Genomic DNA, 26,617 nt, shown 5'->3' with positions numbered 1-26,617 from the left:
AAATCAGTAATTTAAATATATGGTTGATTTTTTTTTGAATTTTTTTTAGTATGTTTTGAAGCCACAAAAACACGGCTTTATTTTGTAGAAAAAAAGAATTTGTTTATATCCAATGGAGTTGGTTTGAAAAGCGAACAAAAACAGTCGCAAATGAATGAATTCACGTCACAAAAAAAAGGAACTTTTTTATTTAACGAAAAAACTATGACATTTTTTGAAATAAAAAATTGATATTTTCTTTGAAAATGATAAGACGATTCTAAAACTCTAAAATTTATAGAAATCGGTTGGAATCTAGCTGAGTTACAACAGCGCGAATGAGTGAATTCACGTCACAAAATTTGAATTTCCGTGAAATTTTATATGAAAAATATACTCTGAAAGCTGTTTTGATCCTCCAGATGTTCGGATTTTTACAAATCGAGAATAATTTAGTTGATTTTTTTTAATAAGTTCATTATTTTCAAATAAAAATACAAAAATATTGAAAAAAAATTTTTTTTGGTGAATCTTTAAATGAAGACGTTAGTAATTTTAACATATGATCCCTCAATATGTTGCTATTCAAGTGCCAATCAAAATAAGGAAAAAGTTAGGTGCAGATACTGAAAATTTATGATTGTAAAAGTCGGAACAACAAAATATCGGTTTTTGAAAGTGTATATAAAATTTGAAGACTCCAAACAATGGTTCAGTATATCCACAGGTATAACTTTATATTTTGTGACGTGAATTCAGTCAACTACCCTGTTCTGTTTGAACTGAGTGAATTCACGTCACAACTTCAAATAAGCATAACTTCGGTCGTTGTTGTTCAATCGAGAAGCTGCGTACATCAAATTATGGGTATTTGTTTTCTTTACAACTCATTCAAAGACACCGATATTCTATTTCCACAGAGAGAACAGGAAATCAAAGTTGTTTGTACTAAAGTCCAAAATGGTTAATTCTAGCGTGAATTCACGTCACAAAAGTAATCAATCACAACAAAACCAACTTAAATTTTACAATGACCAAATTATATTCATTTTTAAGAAAATTCAATTTGCGACCGTTTGCTACAATTTTTTTCATTTTCAAGTAAATTGGTTGACTTCTTGAATGATAACAGTGCAGAAAAGTCCGGAAAAGCGATTTCACGTCACGGTGGAATGTGTCTTATTATAATATCGATGAATCACAGTGTACAGAAGTTTAGCAGAAATAAGTTTGAAAAGAATAAAACGTGATAAATATTACATGTAGGTTTATTTGCTGTCAGTCATTTGAAAATCACCTTTTCTTTATATTTACAGTACTGTAAATATCAGTGAATTCATAACGCATTTTTTACTGACAAAGCAAAGACAATGTTTGTCTTTTTTTCAATTCTGAATTTTGTGTTCTGAAAACATAATCTTCGATTTTCTATCTTGTACTCTCTCCAGGAACTAATATTTCTAATGACGGCGACCAAATATTCAAAGTTTTTTTTGTTTCGATTAAAGTCGTTTTGAAATCTTGTATGTCATTCGCGACTTGTATTAACGATGCAGTTAACGGACAACATTGAAAAACGTACAACTGAAAATTTCAAACGCTTCTTTTTATTATTATTTGAAATCATGTTTTCAATTGATTGTGATTTTTAACTTAATCTATGGGAAGTTCGAAAAATGATTCTAAGTAGCAACTTCAAAGCAAAATTTTACTGAGCAAAGTTAAATAAATCAGTATTTGCTTTGTGCTTTCAATATTTACAACAGTTCCTATTATTTTAAGATTTTTATTGATAATTAAAAAAAACACGCATTTTCCAACCAAGATTCGTAAAATTTAAAAAATATTTTATTCTTTTAATAAACATTAAATAATTCGTCTACTACACTCATACGTGTTTAAACATTTTGCTAAGCTTTCAAATCGTTATTAAATTTTTATTCAGATTGAAGATACTACAGCGCAATTTTCCAATCAAGCCATTCTACTCTGAAGCTTTGAATTCTGGTTTTTATCGAAATTTTTATTCGCATTCTGTTTCGGATGTTCCGGAAATATCGATATCAAATTTGTAAGCTAGACTGCTTAATATTTATTTTCATACAAGTTCAGAATAAGGAACATTCAAACATCATTTTAAATATTTATCAATGACTAATCGAGAATAGCATTGATTTAAAACTTTCAATATGAAGACCATCAGGATTTGATGAAAATGCGTCAAATCCGTGCATCCATCTTCTTATTACAAAAAAAAACATTCTGACCTATAGTAGCAGATGTTCTTAACGTGGAGTAATGATGGAATGATGGAATTTTGATTGAATGACGGTAAATCCATACATTTATGGTGAATTAAAAAGTTCTTACGAAGCTAAAATATCGGTTTTTTAATTCAAATATATTTAGAGAAACTTAGCCTTAGTACGTGCAGAAACACTTCTACTACAACAAAGTGGAGGTGTAACCGTGCGTCCATGATCAATTAACATGATCATGGTCATTAATAATATTTATGAAGTGAACCTTTTTTTTAAATTCATTTATATACTAGAACAACCTACAAGAAACAAACTTTGCAGAAATTAGGTGATTTCGTGCACCTATGGTAAATTTTATTTACTAAAACATTCTATATCTATATCAAAATATATCTGATGAAAAAAAAGAATCCAAAAGTCTTCTAAAAGCTCGATTCTAGTAAGTAAATTCAACTACAACAAATTTAAAAGGATCATTAGCATATTTGTTGCTTCCAAAGCGCAAAATTAATCGGAATTCCTTATTCGGTGCCATCGCAAAATATTGAATAGCCGCGGGGTCAAAAAAAAAGTGGCGGCAATCTTGTTAAACTCTTAAAGGGAAACCAAATCATCCATTATTAATACCCCACCCGAACAAAGCAAAATAGAGAAAAGAAAAAAAAGACATATCAACTCATCAAATTCGAACACTTCCCTCCATTGGAAAGTTTCGCTGCTACATTTTTGCATTACTCAAATATCATGCCTCCCCACTTCACCTAACCACAGCAGCTACGAAAGTAACAATAAAAGCAGCAGCAGCAGCAAGAAGGAAAAATCGGAATTCATTATTGTTGGATGGAGTTTAATTTTCGGGACATTCAGCAGTCGGACAGCCTCTGTCTGAGCTCTTAGTCACTATATCGGACTACCCCAGCAGGCAGCATCGGGTCAAGATGAAGGAGTCGCAGATTGAATTAAAGTTGCGCAAATATTTTCACTCGTTAGGGGTCGGGTTTTTTTTTTATTGGGAGCAGTAGGACGTTGGGGGATGAATGGGGAAAGGCATTCGAGGGGGAAGACTGGAAACCCATCAAGAAACCGTGACTTCTGATGATGAATTTTTCCGGAGCGGAGGCGGATTAGACAGAGAAGCTGACTGACTCGTGGTGGGGGTGAGACAATTTTCAAAGTGTTCGCTTTCTTGATGCTTTTTCGACTTGTCAGTGCCTCAGCTCGTTTTCGGTTCAGTGGTGCATAAGGGAGAAAATTTTCTTTTTAGTTAACCGACAAAAAAGCTTCGGCATCACGAGGGTTTTATCCTTGCTGCGGGAGTGGCGGTTTGATCTTTGCCTTTCTGGGGAAGAGTGTACCTACTGTTAGTAGTAGTACTATTTGCAAAGCATCACTAGGCACTTAAAGCCAAACTGTGGTTCTTTGAAAAGGAGTGAAGTGGAATGCGAAAGGAAGGGGGGATGATTGGTCTCGAGAGGAAAGTAGTCACATTTTAATTTAACGTTCGATAAGTTTTTCCACAATGTGGTAAAGACTTGATTTCTTGGTTTTCTTTTTCCACAGTCCGCAGCATCCTCTAGCTAGCTCAGCTGGGTAAGACACTGACAGACAAGTCCGACAAAGTCGAAGATAATGAATTTCAGTTTTGCACCCATTCAAATGATTCGGTTCAAGTCAAGCGTTCAAGCATGAAGCGGCATTTTTCGTTACGTAATTTCATTTTGATTCGTCAATGTTTTCCTATGCAGATGGAAAGAGTTTGTGGGATAAGCTTGAAATTAGTTTTTGTTTACTTTTTTGTATGGCAAAAACATTGTAGGGGATTGTGGGATATTTTGGGACACTTTTTTCTATGCTTCATAACTTTTTCATTATATTATAGATGAAATAAAAAAAATGGTATGGTTTTCTACGGTTCTAACGAAAAATTTCGCACTTACATTTATTTTCGTTTAAATATATTTCCCCGAGTTATGATTGTTTTAAAAATAAGTATTTTCATTTTATTTAAAAAAAATGTGAGAATTTGTAGGTCACTATATCCGACAAGACAAAATAACATGCAAAGTTCATGAATTAACCCAAAACTGTAAATTCATGTCTCATTAAGATATATTAACCCTTTAATGCATAATGTTGTTTAAAGCAACAGTGAAAAAGGCAACGTTTTTGCAAACCTTTTTAAATAACTCACATATGATTGAAAAACCGTCGCGTGGGTCTTTGCCGATTTCCATCCGAAATTTATTGTTCGTTATTCGTTACTTATGTTTTTTGTAGTCACGGGCTCGCAAGGCCCGCAGCTAACCCCACTATCTCGCAGGAGGACCGTCGTGATTTTGCTGTTTTGGGTCCCGAAAAAAACCAGGACGTTGTTGCACTCCGTACGCCGCTGACATGGAGAACAGACGCGTACGAAGCCCCCTTACTCAGTCTGCATGCGACCAAAGCATCCACCAGGGTTGGGTACCTGGTCTCTGCTAAGGTTGCTCGCACCCCAGCTAGCACCACGGGGAGGTAGAGAATCGGAGTTGCAGACAAGAGGTGATGTGACCACTACCCGAAGGTTGGGTGTATGGGATCTCGAGTTGCACATTCCCCCTTATTCTGCACCGCGCGTGAGGTGACGATAGTCGAATCACCCTAGTCACCCGATTCCAGTAGTCGCTTTTGGTGAGAAACGTCTTTAAAAATGAACTTTTTGAGATCTTATCCTAATCTAGTAGTCAGTTGGGCATGAACCTCTGTTACATCGGCATCAGGAATAAGGTGACAAGACTCACGTGACTCCGACTCGACTCGACTATCGTCACCTCACGCGCGGCGCAGAATAAGGGGGATTGTCTACCGTTCGCTAGCCGCTCACCGTCATCAATGCAGCCTACAAAGTGTTGTTCCGAATCCTACTCCGCCGCCTAACGTCACAAGCAAACAGATTCATGGAAAGTCATCAGGCCGGCTTCATGGAGGGACGGTCAACGACGGACCAGATATTCAAATTAAGGCAAATCCTCCAAAAATGCCTTGAACACCAAGTCCCTACGCACCATCTATTCATCGACTTCAAAGCTGCATACGACATGATCGACCGTAACGAGCTATGGAAAATCATGGACGAGAACGGCTTTTCCGGGAACCATCTTTGGTGGCGTACAGAAGAACGGAGTGTGGAGGCGAAGAATGAACCACGAGCTCGCGCAACTCTACGGCGAACCCAGTATCCAGAAGGTGGTGAAGGTGGGCCGGATTCGCTGGGCGGGACATGTTGCGAGAATGCTGGACGACTGCCCTGCAAAACAGGTGTTCGCTACGAATCCGGTAGGAACAAGACGAGCGGGGGGGCAACGAGCGAGGTGGTTAGACCAAGTGGAGCGTGATCTGGCGAACGTGGGGTGTCCGAGAAATTGGAGAACGGTTGCCATGGACCGAGTGAATTTTAGGAATTATGTTCGTCAAGTTATGTCGTGAGACAGAATACCATGTAAATAAATAATGATTGAAAAATCTATATTAATAACATCCTGAGCTGATTTCTTGTAATTTTTAGCACTACTTTTGTGAAGGAATGTTACGTTAGACTGAGTCGATTTGGGTTATTTTTGAATTTCTCAAACCATGGGGTCTTAAAAGCTTCGCTTTGATTCAAAAACTTATCCATGATTTTTTGCAAAATTTTTAAGTAACGTTTATATGAGTAAATTTGAACTTTTAGGTTTGTATGGGAAAATTGAATATTTTGTACTGAAAAATCAACACAATTTTTGTTTTTTTTTTCTGTGGAACCGAGTCTGCTAATGGTTTTAGTCCCAATTTATGAATTCCTGCAAGGAAATTTTCCGCTGAACAATTTTGTCGTATATCATAACTTCGTATCTTTTTATACAAAAAAGTTATTAGCCCTTGTACAGGTGTATGTCTTTTGGCATTGATAAACAATAAATTCAATTGACACCACTGCTGGGTGCCTAGAGAGGTATTGCAAGACCACTTTTCATGCCATACTTCGTGGAGCACAAGCAGTGGTGTCAATTGAATTTATGGTTTATCAATCCAAAAAGACATACAGCTGTTAAACAGCTAATAACTTTTTTGTCTAAAAATATACGAAGTTATGATATTCCACAAGGTTGTTCAGCGGAAAATTTCCTTGCAGGAATTTATAAATTGGCACTAAAACCATTGGCAGGCTCGGTCCCACAGAAGAAACAAAAATGATGTTGATTTTTCAGTACAAAATATTCAATTTTCCCATACACACCTAAAAGTTCAAATTTACTCATGTAAACGTTACTTAAAAATTTGCGAAAAATCATGGATGAGTTTTGGACCAAAACGAAGCTTTTTAGACCCCAGGGTTTGAGAAAATCAAAAATGACCCCAAATCGACTCTGTCTAATGTTACGTGAATACAAATCCGTTTTCGAGATAAATTTAATTTAATTAGTGTTGTTTTAAAACAACACTATGCATTAAAGGGTTAAAGCATTTTCAGGTGAGGATATTGAAAATGTGTGTGATCGAATATCTTATAAAAATTATCTCGCGAACGTTTTGGCAAAATTCCTTTGAAGGGATCTACGTTGTCTTTATCTCATTCAATAAAATTGATAGAATATTTTAAAAAGGTCTCATTTGATAGATGAAAAGTTTACAAATAGGGAAAAGTTATGAATGTGTATAAAAATACCAAATTATAGGTGGCCCACATTTTGTGGCCCATGATACCTTATCAGCTATGATTTGCTTATTATTTGCGTTTTAAAGTCTGTTTCACATAGAATCTGGTTAAACAGATCATTTTTCTGCAAAGAAATAACGTACAACAAATGTAAAAATGTCATTTTGTAGGGTTTTTATTGCACTTTAAGGAAAAAAATACATAAAAACAATTCGTCAGCTTTTCGGATGAATTTTCGAACTTTTTTTGTGATACCACCCATGATTTTCTGCACAGTACTGCTGGTAACCTCATTCGCCATCTTGTTCCACCACTTTTCCATTTGAGCGGGTGTTTTCATGGTTCTGCCACATTTCTTCAGTTTCCCCTTAACTATTGTCCAATATTTCTCGATGGTACGAACATTTGGATAGTTTGGTGGATTGATACTTTTTTCAACAAAATCGATCTCTGTTTATCTGCGAAAACAAACTTGAATCTACCCGCAACATTCCCTTTACGCTTCGCAAGGTAAAATTTGTTACCGGGTATTTGTCCAAAATCCATTTTGACGTAAGTTTCGTCATCCATCAAAATGCATCCGTTGTACCTACTTGGTCAACACTTTCTCGTACAACTTCCTTGCCTTGGTTTTGGCAACCAGGTTTTGTTTCAGCGTTCTGTTGGGGTGTTTGCTTGCATGATACGACCGCAAGCATTCTCGCAAACAAATTCGTCGGGCTGTACTGTGGTTCGTCTTGAACATTTTCGCCAAATCACGCAAGGATGTTCCAGGATTATTATGAACTGATCGAATTACCTTTGCTCGCAGCTTCCGGTCATATGTTCCACTTTTACGCTTGGTTTGTTTTGCTCGATCCACCGGAAGGGTCTCCCGATAACGTTGCAGCACCTAATTTACAGTCGATTTTGGATATTTCAGGATTTTCGCGATCTTTACCCCTGTTCACGTCGGTTTCTACGTAAGTGTACAGAATTTTCTCTTGCCTTTCGCGTTCCATCGTCGCTAACTTTTGACTGACTGCTTCAATCTTGATGAAATTTTCACCACTAAGTGAACAAACCATCCGGATCAAAACACTGTCAATAGATTCGCGATGTGACAACAAGGGGCGCTGCAGTAAATGAAAAGATGCGACCAGATTCTATGTAAAACAGATTTAATATCTATTTATAAACAAAATTTCCATTTGAAAAAGCAATTCAAAACTATGAACATAAGCGTAAGAGCTTTTTTGTTATGAACTTTAGATTTCCCATGAATGCAATTTGCGGGATCTTGATTAATCCCTTAATTAATTTATTAACTATATAAGAACTTTTTTAAAGCTTCTTAAATAAATGATGCATACACTACACAAGCTATCGACATATGGAAATATATGCTTTAGCAGAGCGACGACGATGATTGTTGAATTGAGATATTTACTCAACACGTCCATGTCCATGGCCCACAATACCTCACTCTCCGCTTCTGCTTTTGTTATATTTAGCAAATATTTAGATGAATCTAAAGTTAAAAAAATATCACTCTACCTAACAACACAATAAAACTTCGTTGTAATCGACCAATAATAATTCCCTCCAAGGGGCCCCCGGCAGACGATTATGGTTCACAAAACACACTCGCCATTTTGCCTAATCCATTAACATTGCTCCCCGGTAGCAAAAGGTCAAAGACTCGGCTTCGACAAATCTCGGCTCGACCAAACATGCAAACCTATGCGATACGGAAGGAGGAGTAAATTGCCCAAATCCCTGGCGTTATTTCGTTTCAAATTTTAAGCTACTCCTGTCCGTGCACTCGTGTTCATGAACCAAGAATTGGATGTACAAATCCGAAAGCAGATGTTTCAGTTCCAGCTGCCGGAAAGCGTTCACATAAATTTTAAATTGTCTTCGCTTATCTCGGTTGGAAAATTTGAATTGGAGCCAGCAAAGCTTTGCTTTCATTGGATTTTTTCTTGCAACTGCCGTTCCGTTTCAAAGCAGCCGAACGCTGGATTTACATTGCAAAATCTGTTGAGGATTGCGGAACATATGTGAGCGCACACCAGAGCTGAGCTGACTAGCATCAAATAATTATCCACCTAATTGTGCATCCCCCCAGACAAGGGATTGGACTAACTGTTCCCGTTTTTTTTTCTTCTCGTCTCTTGTTTTCACACACTTACAGATGCCGTTGGACTTCAGCGATTTGCGGAGCAGCCCAAATACACCGAAGTGAACCCCGGCCAGGACGCGCTGCTGGTGTGCAAGGTGATAGACAAGCGCGGTGTCTGTTCCTGGCAGAAGGACAATAAACCGGTCGGGATCTACCCGAAAAAGTACGAGTGGGCCAGCCAGTACGGAATCGGGCAGACGGCTCACGTAGGCGGAGATTGTTCCCTTTGGGTCCGGGCCGCCCAGCTCGAGTTTGACGATGGACTCTGGGAATGCCAGGTGACGGCCAGCGATTTCACCACACAGGACGCACTCACTAGCCAGCCGGTGCGATTGGTAGTCAGAGGTACGTACCTATATTGTGTTTTATGGGAGGAATCAACGTCATATCATTTACTGCTGGAAACAATTTTACTTGAAAACCCATTTTTGCTGTTTGAAAAATCAATGTTAAAGTGAAATCTTAAGGATCCGTAATACAGTATTAAGCCAGAACAATTTCCAAATCATTCTTTTTTTTCTTAAATTTAAAATACCACCAGGGGGACGATAATAAAAAAAAAACAATAAATTGGAATACATTGGAAAAAACCTTGTTTGCAAGAAAAAGTTTATATAATGCCCATGGAAAAGAAGCAGAAAACTGAGTTTTCCAAGGTTAGAAATTTGAATAGATGAACATGAAAAGGTGAAATGCATTTCATCTTTCGCGGTTTATTTTTTGTTCTTGAAAATGCTTAAAATCCGAAAATTTATAGAAAACATTAGCTTGCCAGTGTGGTAACAAAACTTTAATCAATACAACCCCCAAAGTGATCCTGAACAGGATTCAGATTCAGAAGATTGACGCTGCACTTGCAAGTTTTTGAAACATCTGGCGGCAACGCCAGATCTCTCTACGAACGAAAATCCGAATCATCAACTCAAACGTCAAATCTGTATTGTTGCACGGGCGTGAAACTTGGTGCACATTTGTGAAAACGACGTGAAGTATTTGTGAATATTGGGAATATCATTATAGCTTGGAGCCCTGGCAACTAGAACTCAAACGTAGAGCTTGTTAGAGTCATGGAAACCCTACTTCCCTGCGCTAGCTCAAAGGGGAAGTAATAGTACTGAACTGGATCTCAAGGAGGACTTTTATTTACAACATCACAAAACAAACTGGACATCTGGTTTATGGGCCGACTTTTACTACGAGAATTTATGAACTTGGGGAATGCACTTTGACAAAACAAATATCACGACAATTCGGATGTAGATAGACCTAACAATTATAGCTTAGTATTAAATGAGTGGTGTATTTTGAATTTAAGAAAAGGTTTTTTTTTTTTAAATATGTCTTTATTTGTATCAATTCATCATTACATTTATATTGCATTTTTTCATTAAATTAGGTGTTCAGCTCAATAATGAACTGTTCAGAGCCCTATAGTTAACTAGATATTAAAAATTTATTTGTAAGAATTAAATTTGCTTAGCGCAATTAAGAATTTAATGTAGGAGAACATCCTGTAATGGCAAAAATATTTTAAACTTAAAACTAAACACTATCCTAAAATTAAACTAGTTATAAAGAGAACGAATCTCTGCGATGGAAGACTGCATCGATTTGCCTCTGAAGTTGGAGATGATTTTGTTGGCCATCTCTTCGATCGATTCAATGCCCGCAATCCGATGAAGATCTTCGGTGCTGTGCCAAGGTGGAAGCCGCAAAATCATTTTCAGAACCTTGTTCTGAATCCTCTGGATGGCTTTCTTCCTCGTCGCGCAGCAGCTAGACCAAATCGGAACTGCATACATTATCGCTGGTCGAAACACTTGTTTGTAGATAAGTAACTTATTTCGCAGACACAACTTGGATTTCCTGTTGATGAGAGAATAAAGAGATTTAGTATATTTATTACACTTAGATTGAATATCTTCAATGTGATTTTTAAAAGTAAGATTCCGATCAAGTGTAAGTCCCAAGTACTTCACGTGATCAGACCATTCTAATGAAACCCCATTAAAAGTTATGGAATGATTTTCATTAGGTTTTAAAAAATTTGCTCTTGGCTTATGGGGAAATAAAATAAGTTGAGTTTTGGAAGCGTTAGGAGAAATTTTCCACATTTTCAAGTAATTCAAAAAGGAATTTAAATTTTGTTGCAATCTACTGCGTACCACCCGTAAATTCCGACCTTTGGCTGAAAGCAAAGTGTCATCAGCAAACAATCTTCTACCTTTTCCTTCTGGTACATCAGGAAGATCAGAAGTAAAAATATTGTATAAGATTGGCCCAAGTATACTACCCTGAGGGACACCAGCTCTAATGGGTGTCCTTTCAGAGCATGAATTTTGATAGCTTACTTGTAAGGTTCGGCTAGTCAAATAATTTTGAATAATTTTGGTGAGATATACAGGGAAATCAAATCGAGCTAATTTAGCTACTAAACCTTTGTGCCAAACACTGTCAAAAGCTTTTTCAATATCAAGAAGAGCAACACCAGTTGAATAACCTTCAGATTTGCTAGCGTTAATCATATTAGTTACACTCAAAAGTTGATGTGTAGTAGAATGTCCATGACGAAAACCAAATTGTTCATCAGGGAAAATAGAATTCTGATTAATGTGAATCATCATTCTATTCAAAATAACTCTCTCAAATAGTTTACTTAAAGATGGAAGCAAACTAATTGGTCGATAACTTGAAGGCTCTGAAGCACTTTTTCCAGGTTTCAAAATTGGAGTTACTTTGGCATTTTTCCATTTATTGGGAAAATAAGCCAAGTGAAAACATTTATTGAAGATTTTAACTAAAAAATTTAAAGTGCTTTCAGGCAACTTTTTAATAAGAATATAGAAAATCCCATCTTCCCCTGGGGCTTTCATATTTTTAATTTTTTTGCAAATCAATTTAAGTTCATTAATATTTGTCTCACAAGAACTTTCAAATACATTTTGTTTAGAAAGAATATCATAAAATTCAAGGGAAATTTGAGCATCAATTGGACTTACAACGTTTAAATTAAAATCATGAGCAGACTCAAATTGTTGGGCCAATTTTTGAGCTTTTTCTGCATTCGTTAAAAGAAGTTTATCCCCGTCTTTCAAAGTAGGAATTGGCTTCTGGGGCTTTTTCAGAATTTTAGTTAATTTCCAAAATGGCTTTGAGTAGGGTTTTATGTCCTCTACTGCCTTGGCAAAATTTTCATTACGAATGAAATTTAAACGACGTTTGATCTCTTTTTGAAGGTCGCAATAAATAAATTTCAAATAAGGATCCCTAGTACGTTGATATTGGCGTCGACGAATGTTTTTCAGTCGTATCAAAAACTGAAGATCATCATCAATTAAAGGTTGATTAAATTTATGTTTAACTTTGGGTATTGAAGCGGCTTTAGCATTGACTATTGAAGTTGTCAAATTTTCTACAGCCAAATCAATATCTTCAATTGAATTCAGTGGAACGTTTACATTCAAATTACGTTCAATAAAATTCCTATATCGCTCCCAGTCAGCTTTTTGAAAGTTAAAAGTTGATTTTAAAGGGTTTTCAATTAAGAAAAGGTTTGTTTTTAAATCTGCACTCTGTTCGAACTTTGGGTGGGTTTTTTTTTATATAATATTTAAGTACTTGCGCTTTTTTTCTTCTTTCGGGATCTCGTTGCGGCCGTTCTGCGTTGGTCGACTCTTTGGGGGACACCTTGGCTACGACGTAACGGGATTCCGGATTAGAGAGTCAGGAACAGAGCAGCTCACCCCCTTGGGACAAGCCGAGCGACAACTTGGCCTAAGTGTCGGGTTAAGGCCTTATGTTTCGATGCGGTCCGGGAAAGATCATTTCTGTCACGTGAGTGTCTGACACTACCGAGTGGGCACTAGCGGAAACGGTCGGCGGTCGGATACCCAGATTGGGTTCTCCCAGGCCACACTATTGCCGACAGTGCCGTTGGGGTTGTAACGTGGGGGAACTTTTCAATAATAGCACGACCTTATTGCACTCACGGAATACCGGTGTCTTTTATAAAGCGACAATAGTGATACCGGCACTGGGGAACCAATAACTTTCTGGTATCCACTACACTAAACCTCACTCGGCCGACCAGTTAGGAAAACGAATCGTGTAGTCCTCTAGCTGATCGTCGATTTCGGTCAAAGAAACGGATGATGGTCTGGCCTCCCGATTGCGGTAGAAACGTGGTCACTTTGGGCACGTGACGTCGATGTCGCTTAGAAAAACCACTCGACCCAAATCGAAACTTTTCATAGAATGAGCCCCGAGCTATAGGCGCAGCCCGTATATATTGATTTGTTGTTATCTTCCTATCCTTTTCTACTTCCCGCTTGTGATGTTGCTGTCCCCTTCGTTGAATACGTTTAACTCGAACGCTTAACAACTATCTACAAAGATGGCTGGTGTCGGACTTACAAACGGTTAACATTTGCGCCTACTCTGTGCATCCCATATATATAAAAAACTCTAAGAACAAAATAAACGCAAAATTATGAAAAATATGTGCATGATGTCATCACACCTCTTCTGAAACATGTTGTCCGCTGTCATTTTTAGTCCGCAGGCGGCGAGTACGTTCCTCTTCAAATCTTTGACAACAGAATACCACGTGTTCGAATGTCTCGTTCACGTCACCGCATGTTAGTTAGACCGACGAGGCCACATTATTTCCTGAAATCCTTCGCTCGTCATGTATTGTAGCTTACGGTTCTGGAAATAGCTTTCCACTAATTTGCAGATATATTTGGTATCATCATTTTTATAAGCGAAGGTGCAATCGGTGTACCGCTGGATACGATTCAAGATCACCTTTTCCGCTGACCGTACCAGTAGGCAAACTGGCATATATACCGATGGGTTCCCCTTGTTTGGGCAGCAGAGCCACCTTCAGCTGTTTACAAACAAATTTGCAGTGACGATCGGAACATTTCGGGAAATTCCATAATCGCGGCCTTAAGTGCAACGTTTGAGATACCATCTGGACCGGGAGCCTTTTCCAGCTGAAGGGATTTTGCGATGTCGCGCAGTTCTTCCAACGATATTAACTCCTCCTCCTCATCCTAACTCAGTTTGTTGGGGCACATTTCAGGTGCTGCGCTACCGCTTTTGTTTTTTGCTATAACTATCCTGTAGGCATCACCCCATAATCGGTCATTGGCATCAATACAAAGTTTCCTTAAACATTCCCTTTTACTTACTTAAATTGAATTGCAGGGATATCTTTTCGCATTTTTGAAATGCGGCCTACGCTCGTCTCCCTCCTTTCGAGTTCATGCTCTCTGAATATTTCGCCTAGCGTGAAGGCAGCTGGCACGCAAATTCGCAATTTACTCAGTCTACCAATAAACTAGTGGATGTGGATTTTTACGATAAACTCTCCTCGTCACTGCTGCGTCACAAGCACGTGTGAGTAATTTCGTGAGATTTTCCGCCGACAAGTTAGACAGGTTTTTCACCCACTTCAACACCTCGACAAAGACATTCCGGTCGAATTGTTTTGTCCTCCAGCGTCGTTCACCTACCATTACCTTTCCTCTGACTTACTGTGCACTCTTACCCACACGACGGCTCTGAGTGTAGTCCTCGCAAACCCTCCAATTACTTCTCCATCTGGGACTAGCAAATGTGATATCTATAATGGATTCACGTCTCTCTCTATAGTAGGTCCTAGTATTACCTACGTTAGCCATGCAATGAGGTACACTTTTACTAAGGTGACGCAAAGGAACGCACACTATTGCACGTCGGAGAGATACAAGAAAAATAAACATAAACAAGCCCTGCGTCGTGACGCGTCGTTGTCAGAGAGCTTCATTAATCCTAGGCAAAATGCGTCGCGAAAATGGGCGGTAGTGACGTCACTTCTGTCATTGTAACTATGAAAAAGAAAAGAAAAAACTATACTTCTTCTTTTGCAACGTTTCTTTCTCATCACCTCTCTTTCCACCACATTGAGCCAGATCCACATTCGGCCTTGCAAGTGCTTCAAGTAGACTCTGTCCTCTGGCGTTCGTAAGAGAATTACCCCATTCCTGGGCCCACGAATTGAAATCCCTCGCGATAATAACGGGGCATCGACCTATGAGCAACTCGCCTATCTTATCCATCGTAGCGCCAAATTTCTCCGAAGTCCATCTCGGTGGAGCGTAGCAGCTACAGAAAAAGATCTCATTGACTTTGGCTATCAAGAAGCCTTCCTCGTTCGATGTGACTACTTCTTGTATAGAAAACTTTCCTGTCACTTCTATTGTGGCCAGATTGGCACTATCTTTCACCCAATTTTTGCGAATCAGGGCTCTGTAATGGGGATCTGCTACTAACGCTATGTCCAGCTTCTCTTCCACCGGCATTTGTCACAGAAGCTGTTGTGCTTCGTGACAGCTGTTGAGGTTGATTTGGACTACTTCCAAGCCCTTGATATCGCTGCTAGCGCCTTTTGGTAGGCAGAGCACCTTGGAATGCCGGTTACATGGTCGCCAATGCAAATAAGACACTTCGCCGGCTTACTGCAGCTAGCCACAATGTGACCGGATTCTCCGCACCCCCAGCATAATTCTCGTCTGTTAACTCCCTTGCAGTCAAACGACTTGTGGCCTTACTCCATGCATCGAAAGCACACCTCTGGTTGCTGGGAGATGGTTATCTGACAATCTGACCATCCCACCTTTAGCTGCCTGCCGCGTACGTACCCTATGGCGTCTAAACTACGATAGCTTCACCTTTTTCCCTTACGCGGCTTCGCTGCTTCTTGGGCTTGGGGTTGGTTTTCGTAGCTCTCTCCTTACGGTGTTTACGCGTCATTTCTGCCATCGCGCATCGCTTCCTTCATTGCCTTCGGCACAGTCACTTTCTCCTTCTCTGGAGAGCTGACAGGTTCTCTTACTTCTTCCGCTGTGGAGCCTTCTACCAGTTGGACTGCTAGCTGCCAAGTTGGAAATCGCCGTAGACTTCTGCCATCGAACGGATTAGGGCTTGCACTCTTCTCCGCACTCTCCTCCTTCTTCCTCTTATCATTATTGATTTTAGATTTTTTGATCATTTGTGAATCCCACGAGTAGCTGACAGCGCTGATGTGGTCTAGTGGATAGGCTGGCGCGAGTCTGGTAACCCAGGCGTACTGGGTTCGATTCCCGGTATCGGCAAGAAAAACTTTTGGGTTCGAATCCCATAAGTTGCCGACAGGTAAGATGTGTTTCATTCTATAAATAATCATCATACATTTCAGAGGGAATGCATCTGGGGTTAATCTGAAGAGACTATTGCAAGCGGAGTGGATTGCCAACCATTGTAGGTCTCTGAAGGTTGGATGCCTTCCTTCGACGAACCATCGGCCGTGGAAGCCTGAGAAGCAATCCGAAGGCCAAGCCACACAGACATAGGCTGGACCATTTGTGAATCCCACGAGTAGCTGGGGAAGTATACGATCAACTGCGCCAGTGTCCTGCTTTAGCGCAGAAAGGACTGTAATAGTTACTGTGGGGTTTGTACCGGTTCCCCAAAGGCTACCGTTATCGACTGACACATTTACAACCCGCCAGTCTTCCACCTCATAATCACGGTCTTATGCATGGGACCGTTTTAGTGCTCCCATGAGCAGCACACCTCGGGTTGTTTCTTTACAATAGGTTCGGTAGAGTATACCAGTTCCGTTTGGCATTGTCGTCATCGAGAGGGGGGTTGCTGGATTTAGTCGCCACTAACGCCGTGGGCCAGTGACCCAGGGATAGTACTCTTGGGCCGCTACCTCACAGCCGTATTACGGTGGGCGTAGGGTACCTGACACTGCAAAAAGAATCGTTGTTTCACCTTCAGCTAAATCGTAGCGTTCGATACACATGGGTACACCTCCGAATTGCACATTTTTTCACCTCACTTTTTTCACTACAACTTTCCCTATACAACTAGTATTTAGTAGGGTCTATAAGAGGGAAATGAGGGAATTGCAAGTTGGTCTCTATGTAAAACAACAAACGTGCATTAACTGGAGTGATTTCGACTCTTTGAATCACAAATCAGGGTTTCAAAAGTTTTTTTTCCAACAGCCAAACATATGTATGTTTTTGAGATACTAAATACGGATGTTATGCTTTTCCATATGAAAAAGCTTGATTTTCGAAGTACAAAAAATTCAACTGCATTTTAATCATAATTTTGATTTAAGACTTTCTCTTAAATAAATTTTTGATGAAAAACCATTGCATCAATTCCGAAATCAATTTAAAAGCAATCGAAACACTATATCGGATGAAACAAACTTTCATTAAATTAAAAGTCCGACTCCACTCGCTCGAGTCCAGTCGTTTACTATCTACCGGCATAACGACCTAATCTGGAAGCGATAAATTTGTATATCTGGCCCTTAATCTGATTTCACCCAAATATTCCAGTGTATCCTAAAATAAAACAACACAAACCAAAGTATAGAACAGTGACCCAACCAGCATAAACCAATCTAACTTTTTTGCTATCGACTCTTGTCTCATCTCCTCTCTCCTCTTTTTTTTCACAGTGCCGCCGCAACGACCCAGACTGGAGCACGAAGGTGTTCACGTTCCTCCGGGGCACAACGTTACCGTAGATTCCGGTGCAATGGCCACCGTCAAGTGTGTCTCTCACTACGGAAACCCGCCGGCACAGTTGAAGTGGTTTCTAGGTAAGCATTTTATCCGATTAAATTTAGCACCTTTCTCTGTGTCTCGCTCTAGCCTCGGCTTGCCGTCCCGCCTTTCGGCGTCCTTCTTCCGTCGGCGGACGGAATCTCCCGGCGTGTCCTACGTCTAGAACGCGATGCCACGGAACAATGCTGTCAGTACATATTTGTTTTCAAATTTCATCTTTTTTTCGGGTTAGTCTCCGACCTCTCGCAGCACAAGGCTTTCGGTAGCTACTTTTTGCCCGGTGCTTTCCGACACCAGAAGCGTTTCGCAAATCGTATCATGTCACTCAGATTTTGCTCCGTCAATGAACCACATACTTCGTTTTATTTCATTAGGACAATAGACGTGGGATGAAATGTTCGTACAGGTTAAATTTTCAATATTAAATTGATCAAAAGATGACGGTCGCAGGATGATGTGTTTCAAACAATAATGTTTTAAATATTAGAGATTTCGAAGCTTCTTGATATTCGACCCATTCCACGGGCCTATTTATTACAAAGTCATTTATTATTATGTTTTAAATTCATTTGAATTCATATGCACCATTTGAAAACGGAATTCATCAGCTTTGTATTACATTCAAATTACATTCAAAAAAATCAAATTTGACTTTAAAAAAACGAGATACATACTACGTTTTTGATAACAAAAAATGTACTTTTTAAAGGGTTAAATTTTATTACTTATAGGTGATATTTAAATTGATTTCAAAAAGAATCAAAAATGGTATATATTATATGCAATAAACAAAGTGTTTCATTTTCGCGATCGCGAAATTATCAAAGAAAAACTAAAAAACAGAACACAATTCCATATAAAAGATGTTCTAAGAAAAAAAAAACCCAAATTGCAAATATAAAAAAAATTGTTCGGAAGTTAAAATAATCGGAAATAAATAAAAATCGGAATAGATTTATTTGGAAATTTTGGAAAGGCACGGCATGGTCCTGCGAAAGTGGCGGGGCATTTTTTCTCGGGAGCCCCCTATATTTGATTATTTTCTTGTATGTGCCACTGCATAGAAGGTAGTGTAAAGAATCTTCCATTAAAAAAATTCCATCACGTGCATACAGTGCGAAATAGTTGAGCAACTTATCAAAAATTAAAGTTGTTAAAAAAGCTGTTAAATGTAAAATAAAATTCGTTATATATATAATACCTCTATTATAAACTATAATTATCTTGTTTAGACAAATTGAAGGATAAATTTTAAATAAATTTTTAATTTTATCATTGATCGCCAGATATCGTCAAAAGCAGTAAAAATATTTCCTTTTTGACAATTTATAGGTAACGTGAGGATTTAAACTTAGAAAAAAATTTAACTAAAGAATTAAATTTAAATATCATGGAAATACAGACATATGTAATAGTTTATGAATTCAGAACCTAACATAAGGTTTTATTCAGAACATCAACAATGGCTCAAATTAAAATCATTATTTCCTATAAAGTTTACAATCCGAACCAAAGCAGGAATTTGCAAAATTTATAATTCTTAGTCATAATACTTATTTAAATTTATATAAATTTATATCAATGATTCTTCTCATCAGATAATACACCGATAATTCGGTCAAATTGTTTTTTTTAAATATGACAACAGATACATTTACAGCACTCAGATCCAAAGGGGTGTAGTAAGTGCAGAACTGATCCATTTCGGGATAAAAATGCCAAACAATTTTTCATATCTTAAATCCTTTTGAGTGATTTCGTCAGAATTTTTGATTTTTTTTTTTTTTCATTTAAGTCATAAAAACCATGAAACTGAACTTCAGTTACTGAAAAAACAACACAATGTTTGGAGATCTCAATTGAATGAATCTGGAGAAAGATAAAATTGAAAAGATAGAAATATTCATGATTAGAGAATCACTCAATGAAATTTGCAATTCAACTATGAGATCGTTTTTAAGATAAAAAAAAAATGAATTGAAAAAAGGTAAGCTGAATTCAGGATATTTACTTGTGTAGTGATTAACTATAAAACAGAAGTTTCTCATTCAATACTAAGAAAAACTTCGGTTAAATCAATTGAAAATATAACAAATCGAATTTCAAACCTAAGACTGACAGTGAAATGGAAATTAAACTCAGCATTGGCTATTGGTCAAATTTAAACAACGACAGCTTTTTTTTAATTTCTGATTAAACAAAGGGAAGAGAAAACTGTTTATAATTTATAAACAAACGCAAATTTTAATAATAATGATCGAAGAGTGAAAAATTTCGATAATGTCAAGAATTAACCTGGATAACATTCTTAAATGTTTATTATAAAGTGTTTTACTTAATAAGGTAAACGTGAATCTATTCATAAATTGCATATTTATAAAACTTATTCAAATTTGACGTTACGTTTTCAATGTTGAGAAAATATTTCCTAATCAAATCCTAATGATTGATTCATCAGGCCCTTCTTATTTACATCCTTCATTGAATAATTAACTGAAACGAAAATTCAGCTCAGTTTTTTGCTAGCTTTATAAATTTTGTTTTGTTATTGGGAGATGGAAAAGCAATATAAATTTTTTTGACGTTGGCCTTGGTTAGGCCGGAACAAATTTCAAATCCTTCTGTTTTCACTAGGTGTTGGAACATAACGAGGGGGGATAATAAAAAATAATAAGAAATACAAATAAGTTGGAATAAATTTCACGAAAGCATGTATGCAAATAAAATTGTATACTAAATCATTACACAAAACCTATAAATCAAGAAATTTTTTATCGAAAAATTCAATAAAATCATGAATATAAAAGGTGAAATAACTTCCATCTTCCTTTCTTTGATGTTTTGTCTTGTAATCTTTCGGATTTTTGTTTTTTTACGAAATTTACTGATTTATTTGAAAAAAGAAAAAAATACATAGATTAAGTGATCAGCGTTTGTTGTGTTTTTGTTTCAAAATCTTATTTTGGGAATAATTAGCACCCTCAAGTTAACAGATTTTGTCTCTCTAGATTGGGTGTTGAAAAGTCGAAGAAAATCAGTCAATGATATCTGATACAGGAAAAAATCTATATAAAAGAAATTAGATAATAAGCAAATTTTTAATCCTTAATTCAAAGCAGGATTTCCTCGATATTTTGTTGGCTGTTATATAATACTTCAAAACATTAAATTTTTAAATTTTAAGAACATTCAATACAAAAATTCACAATGAATGCTGGCATCACTTGAGGATGTTTTTGAGTTTTTGGTCCTGAAGTTTTTAATTGATTTACAACCAAATTGAGGAATATAGATCTTATTCATACAGTGAAAATAAAATAAAAATTTAGATAAGGTTAAAAGTATCTTTCAAAATTTCCAAAGAACTGTAAAATTTCACTTACTTTCCAAGCCGATATCCATGAGTTCGAACCCTAGAGTCAACATCAAACCTAGTAGTACTAGATAAGTTTACAAGTGACTGTCCGCCAACTGCATTGTTTGTAAAGTCGAGAATGGTACAAATTGTTAAAACAACAAATAATTTGAACAACAAAAACAAAAAGCGTTAATTTAGGTTTATGTTTCAGTGTACCCAGATATATTTACAAAGTTTTTTTTATGAATTTTCTTATATTTGAAAATTAATTATTGAATCTCAAATACTAGTTCTGTTGGAGAAAAACCTTTTTGCATATTTGGATTCAGAGCTCGTTTATTGATCAAAGTCAGCTGTGAAACTCTTCGCACCACACAAAAATGTGAATATGTAGATTAGAATGACCCAAATTTGTATAGAAAATTTCGTAAAATCATATGCGCTGCAGGCTGAAATTGATTCAAGCCTAAAAAATGGGCCCATGTACAATTTGGGCGAGATCGGACCACAAAAAGAGGTTAGGCATCACCTCATTTTAACATTTTTTCTGTCAAAAAATTTGTGCTAATGGGCTGCATACAAGAATGAGTAAAAAATACAAAAAAAATCAACTAGCTAAAATTATTAAAATAAACGTTAGGATGGCTGGAATTTTAATGTTAACAAAGGCGCAATGCAAAACAATCTTATTCCAACATAAAGAAACTAGATGTATGAGGTGTCACTTTGATTTGATCTTGTTGCATTTTACCTCAGACAGGTGACTGAATTATAAAATCATTTATTAAAAAAATTAGGGAATGTCCAAAACATATTTTTACACCAACTGTGTTGGGAAAAGATAATAAAACCAATATAAAGTTTGTAGGAAATATCACTCAAGTCAATCTGTCAAACTGAATAAAGTTTAACGACATCGAAAAATGAATAATATTGTACATCTTTTGGCCGGTTTTTTTTTTAAAATTTCCTATAAAATTATTGAAAACATTACTTAAAGATGAGAGAAATTATGTCATCAACAATAATACCTCGATAACATTATATTTAAATGAAAATTGAATAAGTGTTGTGGTATATAAATGTTGCATTTAACCCCGCGTTTGCAATTAAAAGTTATCACATAATTTGGTATTTTTAAGCCTTTTTCACCATTTAATCATCATCCAATTTTCCAAACCCTACTCATTAAAGTTCACAACGAGGAAAAGAGTAAAATTAAATTTTCAACAGCTGCCAAAAATCTTTGCTCATGCCACACAAAAAAGGCTCTGACCGTCTTTTTATCATAATCATCGGCATCAGGATAAAACAAATACCGAATGCATTGGTAAACGAAATGCCCGGCCAAAAAGGGTCTTCCGGAATATGTAAAACAAGATCGGGAAGTTAAGCAGCAAAAAGTTCGAAATCAGCCAACGTCGAAAACTACTCGGTCCCAGTCAAGGATGTGTTTTTTTCCTTCGTTCCTTGTTTTTGCCCCATAAAGCTTTGGCCAATGTTATGCCGGGGATGAAATGTGAATCTTGGCTTGAGTTTGAGAAGGAAAAACTGGCTAATGGTTGAAATTTTGGATTTCTGTATAGATGCTGCACTAAAGTGTTTACTTCTCAACAGAGGCCACTCAGGGAAAATTAAAATGCATATTAATAAAATTTCATAAACAGGGCCTTGATGGCAGAAAGCAGCAAAATGAGCGGTCTCGTGTATAAGCTGCTCGTCGGAGCATTTCAGGGCATCTCTAGGAAATAGAACCCATTTTCCCGGGCATATTCCAGCTTACTGACTGACCGAAAAGGAGTAATTTAGTTAATGTGAATCATGAGGGTGCTCAGCAGAGTACTGAAACGTTCAACCCTAAGACACACTTGTGTTTGCTTTGTTGACTTTTCAAACATCAAAGTTGCTAGAAAATTTAAAAAAAAATGTTCAATGTACTTTTTTAAGAATTTAATTTGAAATATGTATCATGTTTGTTACATATAGTTGAGAAAGAAAATTATTCTGGACAAATAATAACACAAAACTCCTCATACGGTATTCTCATAAAAATTTTCAACTGTTAAAACAACTGTTAATTTAAAAAATTGATTGAAGCTCTCTTAAATTATTGCAGTAAATTTGTCCCTGCTACTATAAAAGCAGTTTTTTTCAGTTTACTTCCAAACCATCAAATTATTTTGTATTTGTTTATCAGATCCAAAATCAGTTACATCAAACCATCCCAGGGTGAACTATTCTATCGGGGGCCTTCTAAATCAACCCTCTGAAAAGCCAGCCCATGGGGTGGGATTTAATATACGAAAAATATGTTGAGCTAAATTAAATCCAGCTGTGTTTTCGCATGAGCTTTTGCCGCTTGGTGCCACGGAAAAAAAAGAAGAAAAAAAGAAACGGAAGCCATCGTGCCGAGAGAATTGCATTCGTAAATAGAAATGCACTCTCATACACACTTAGTGTGGCAGCTGAATCAGATGGGGATGAAGTAAAAATTCCAACAAAATGTGCAAAACTATTGAAAGAGTACAAAAGTTGGAAAACGGAATCAAGCGCTATGTTCTTTTTTCATACTTTCTGCTGGTGTTGGTGTGTTAGTGTGTTTGTTTGTGTGACGCGGCGAGGCAGCAAGGAAGCATTCAGTTTGTGTGTGAGCTTTTTGTGAATTATTTCATAAGTGTAATTTGCATATTGCCGAACCGGGATCAGCAAGCTCCCGTTAAATGTAGTTTGGGGAAAACTTTCCCTAAGCTGGTAGGGTTCACGTTTTAAATTTTAAGCATATTCACGAATTTCCGCGAGCTGTTGCATTACCGGAAGCTATGCGATAGTTTAGGCAAAACTCACAGTAAATGGCGTTTGCACTTCCGTGCCAAAAATAGCTATGATGCAGGGCAACTTCATTTTTGGGGCTTAGTTTCGAAAAACTGACTTCGATCGAATATGATGCACTAAGTGCAAATCGGGATCTCGATGTGTTTATTTCCTAAGATGAAAATAAATGCCTTGAATTATTTGAAGTGAAATCGAAGCCATTTCTTTCGATTTCCGTAACAATTTAATAAACCACGATTGGTGGCTTGGCAACTGGATCTCAAATGCGGAACTACATCGCGCCGGTGTCATCAAAGGGCGCTAGAAATCGAGATTCGGGAACGTAAGTTGAGATGGATTGGGCGCACCCTGTGAGAAGATGAGAACAAGATTTACAGAGAGGCTCTTGAAGGAATCCAGAAGGACATCGAAAAAGAGGCAGACCCAGAAACTCGTGACGCCGAAGCTTAGCCGCCGAAATACGAACCGTTGACGAGAGTCTTGATTGGGACCAAGTGAAGACGCTGGCTCCGGATCGTCAACAGTAATTATTTATTTTATTTGCACAGTATTCCGTCTCACGACATAACTTCACTCGGTCCATGGCAACCGTTCTCCAATTTCTCGGGCACCCCACTTTCGCCAGATCACGCTCCACTTGGTCTAATCACCTCGCTCGTTGCGCCCCCACTCGTCTTGTTCCTACCGGATTCGTAGCGAACACCTGTTTTGCAGGACAGTCGTCCGGCATTCTCGCAACATGTCCCGCCCAGCGTATCCGGCCAGCTTTCACCACCTTCTGGATACTGGGTTCGCCTCAGAGCCGCGCGAGCTCGTGGTTCATCCTTCGCCTCCACACTCCGTTCTCCTGTACGCCGTCAAAGATGGTTCTTAACACTCGTCGCTTAAATACTCCGAGTGTACACAGGGCGTCTTCGAGCAATATCCATGTCTCGTGCCCGTAGAGAACGACCTAATGAGCGTCTTATACAGGTTACACTTCGTGCGAGGACTAATTCATCTCGACCGCAGTTGCTAGTGGAGTGTATAGTAGACATGACTTCCGTTGATAATTCGCCACCGAATCTCACGGCTGGTGTCATTGTCTGCGGTCACCAGTGAGCCGAGATAGACAATGTCTTTGACTATCTCCAGCTCGTCGCTGTCGACTGTGACCATGTTATTGCTGGACAAGCGGGTTCGGTCGGTCGCGGATCCGCAGGCCAGCATGTACTTCGTCTTGGACGTATTAATCATCAACCCAATCCTTCCTGCTTAGCGTTTCAGTTTGCGATAGATCTGTTCCACCGCCGCAGATGATCTGCCGACTGTATCAATGTCATCGGCAAAGCCGATAAGTTGACTGGATCTGTTGAAAATCGTGCCCCGCATTTCGCCCACCGCTCGTCGAATAACACCTTCCAGCGCCACGTTGAACATCATGCAGGATAGACCATCACCTTGTCGAAGCCCCCTGCGCGATTCGAATGAACTCGACAATTCACCCGAAATCCGCACGCAGCACTGCGTTCCATCCATCGTCGCCTTGATCAGTCTGATCAGCTTCCCGGAAAAGCCATTCTCGTCCATGATTTTCCATAGCTCGTTACGGTCGATCGTGTCGTATGCGGCTTTGAAGTCGATGAATAGATGGTGCGTAGGGACTTGGTGTTCACGGCATTTTTGGAGGATTTGCCGTAATGTGAATATCTGGTCCGTCGTAGACCGTCCCTTCATGAAGCCGGCCTGATGACTTCCCACGAATCTGTTTGCTTGTGGCGTTAGGCGGCGGAGTAGGATTCGGGACAACACTTTATAGGCGGCATTGAGGACAGTGATCGCTCGGTAGTTCTCACGGTCCAATTTGTCGCCCTTCTTGTAGATGGGGCATATTACCCCCTCCTTCCACTCCTCCTGTTCTATGTCCCAGATCCGCACTATCAACCGGTGTAGACAATCGGCCAACTTGTCCGGGCCCATTTTGATGAGTTCAGCTGCGATGCCATCCTTCCCAGCCGACTTGTTTTTATTCAGCTGGCGAATGGCTTCCTTAACTTCACTCATCGTTGGGAGTGGCTCCTCTTCGTCGTTGGCTACGCCGGCGATGTACCTTCCCCCACCGTCTTGATCTCCTGCATGTGCGCCGTTCAGGTGTTCATCGAAGTGCTGCTTCCACCTTTTGATCACCTCACGATTGTCCGTCAGGATACCCCCGTCCTTATCCCGGCACATTTCGGCTTGCGGCACGAGGCCTTTGCGGGATGCGTTGATTTTCTGATAGAACTTTCGTGTTTCTTGGGAACGATGCAGCTGCTCCAGCTCCTCGAGCTCCTCCTCCTTCAGGCGGCGCTTTTTCTCCTGGAAAATTCGGACTCGCTACCTCTTCCGCTGTCGGTGATTTTCCACATGTCGACGGGTGCCTCTTTGCACCACTGTCGCCCGCGCGGCATTCTCTTCGTCCATCACCCTCCTACACTCCTCGTCGAACCAGTCGTTCCGTCGAGATCGCTCCACATAACCGATGACGTTCTCCGCAGCACTGTTGATGGCTGTCTTGATGGTATCCCAACAGTCCTCGAGGGGGGCTTCGTCAAGCTCGCCCTCTGCCGGCAGCGCTGCTTCGACCGATTGCGCGTAGTCTGCCGCGACCTCAGGTTATTTCAGTCGCGCGATATTTAACCGAGGCGGGCGCCGGTTTCGCGTGTTGTTCACTACGGAGAGTTTTGGGCGCATCTTCACCATCACCAGATAATG

General features: G+C 38.7%; 1 protein-coding gene across 1 annotated transcript in view; it reads left to right on the top strand.

The window, feature by feature from the left end:
* The window catches only part of LOC129758141 (B-cell receptor CD22), a 504,009-nt gene that overhangs the window by 272,563 nt on the left and 204,829 nt on the right, over positions 1-26,617 (top strand). The window contains exons 3-4 of the mRNA XM_055755606.1: positions 9,092-9,424; positions 17,586-17,729. Coding sequence (XP_055611581.1) covers positions 9,092-9,424; positions 17,586-17,729 — 477 coding nt within the window. The remainder of the gene's footprint in view (positions 1-9,091; positions 9,425-17,585; positions 17,730-26,617) is intronic.

Source organism: Uranotaenia lowii, chromosome 3 (genome assembly GCF_029784155.1).
Source record: "Uranotaenia lowii strain MFRU-FL chromosome 3, ASM2978415v1, whole genome shotgun sequence".
NCBI lineage: Eukaryota > Metazoa > Arthropoda > Insecta > Diptera > Culicidae > Uranotaenia > Uranotaenia lowii.
Note: the sequence above shows the minus strand (reverse complement) of the source record. Positions and strands in the feature narration are given on the sequence as shown.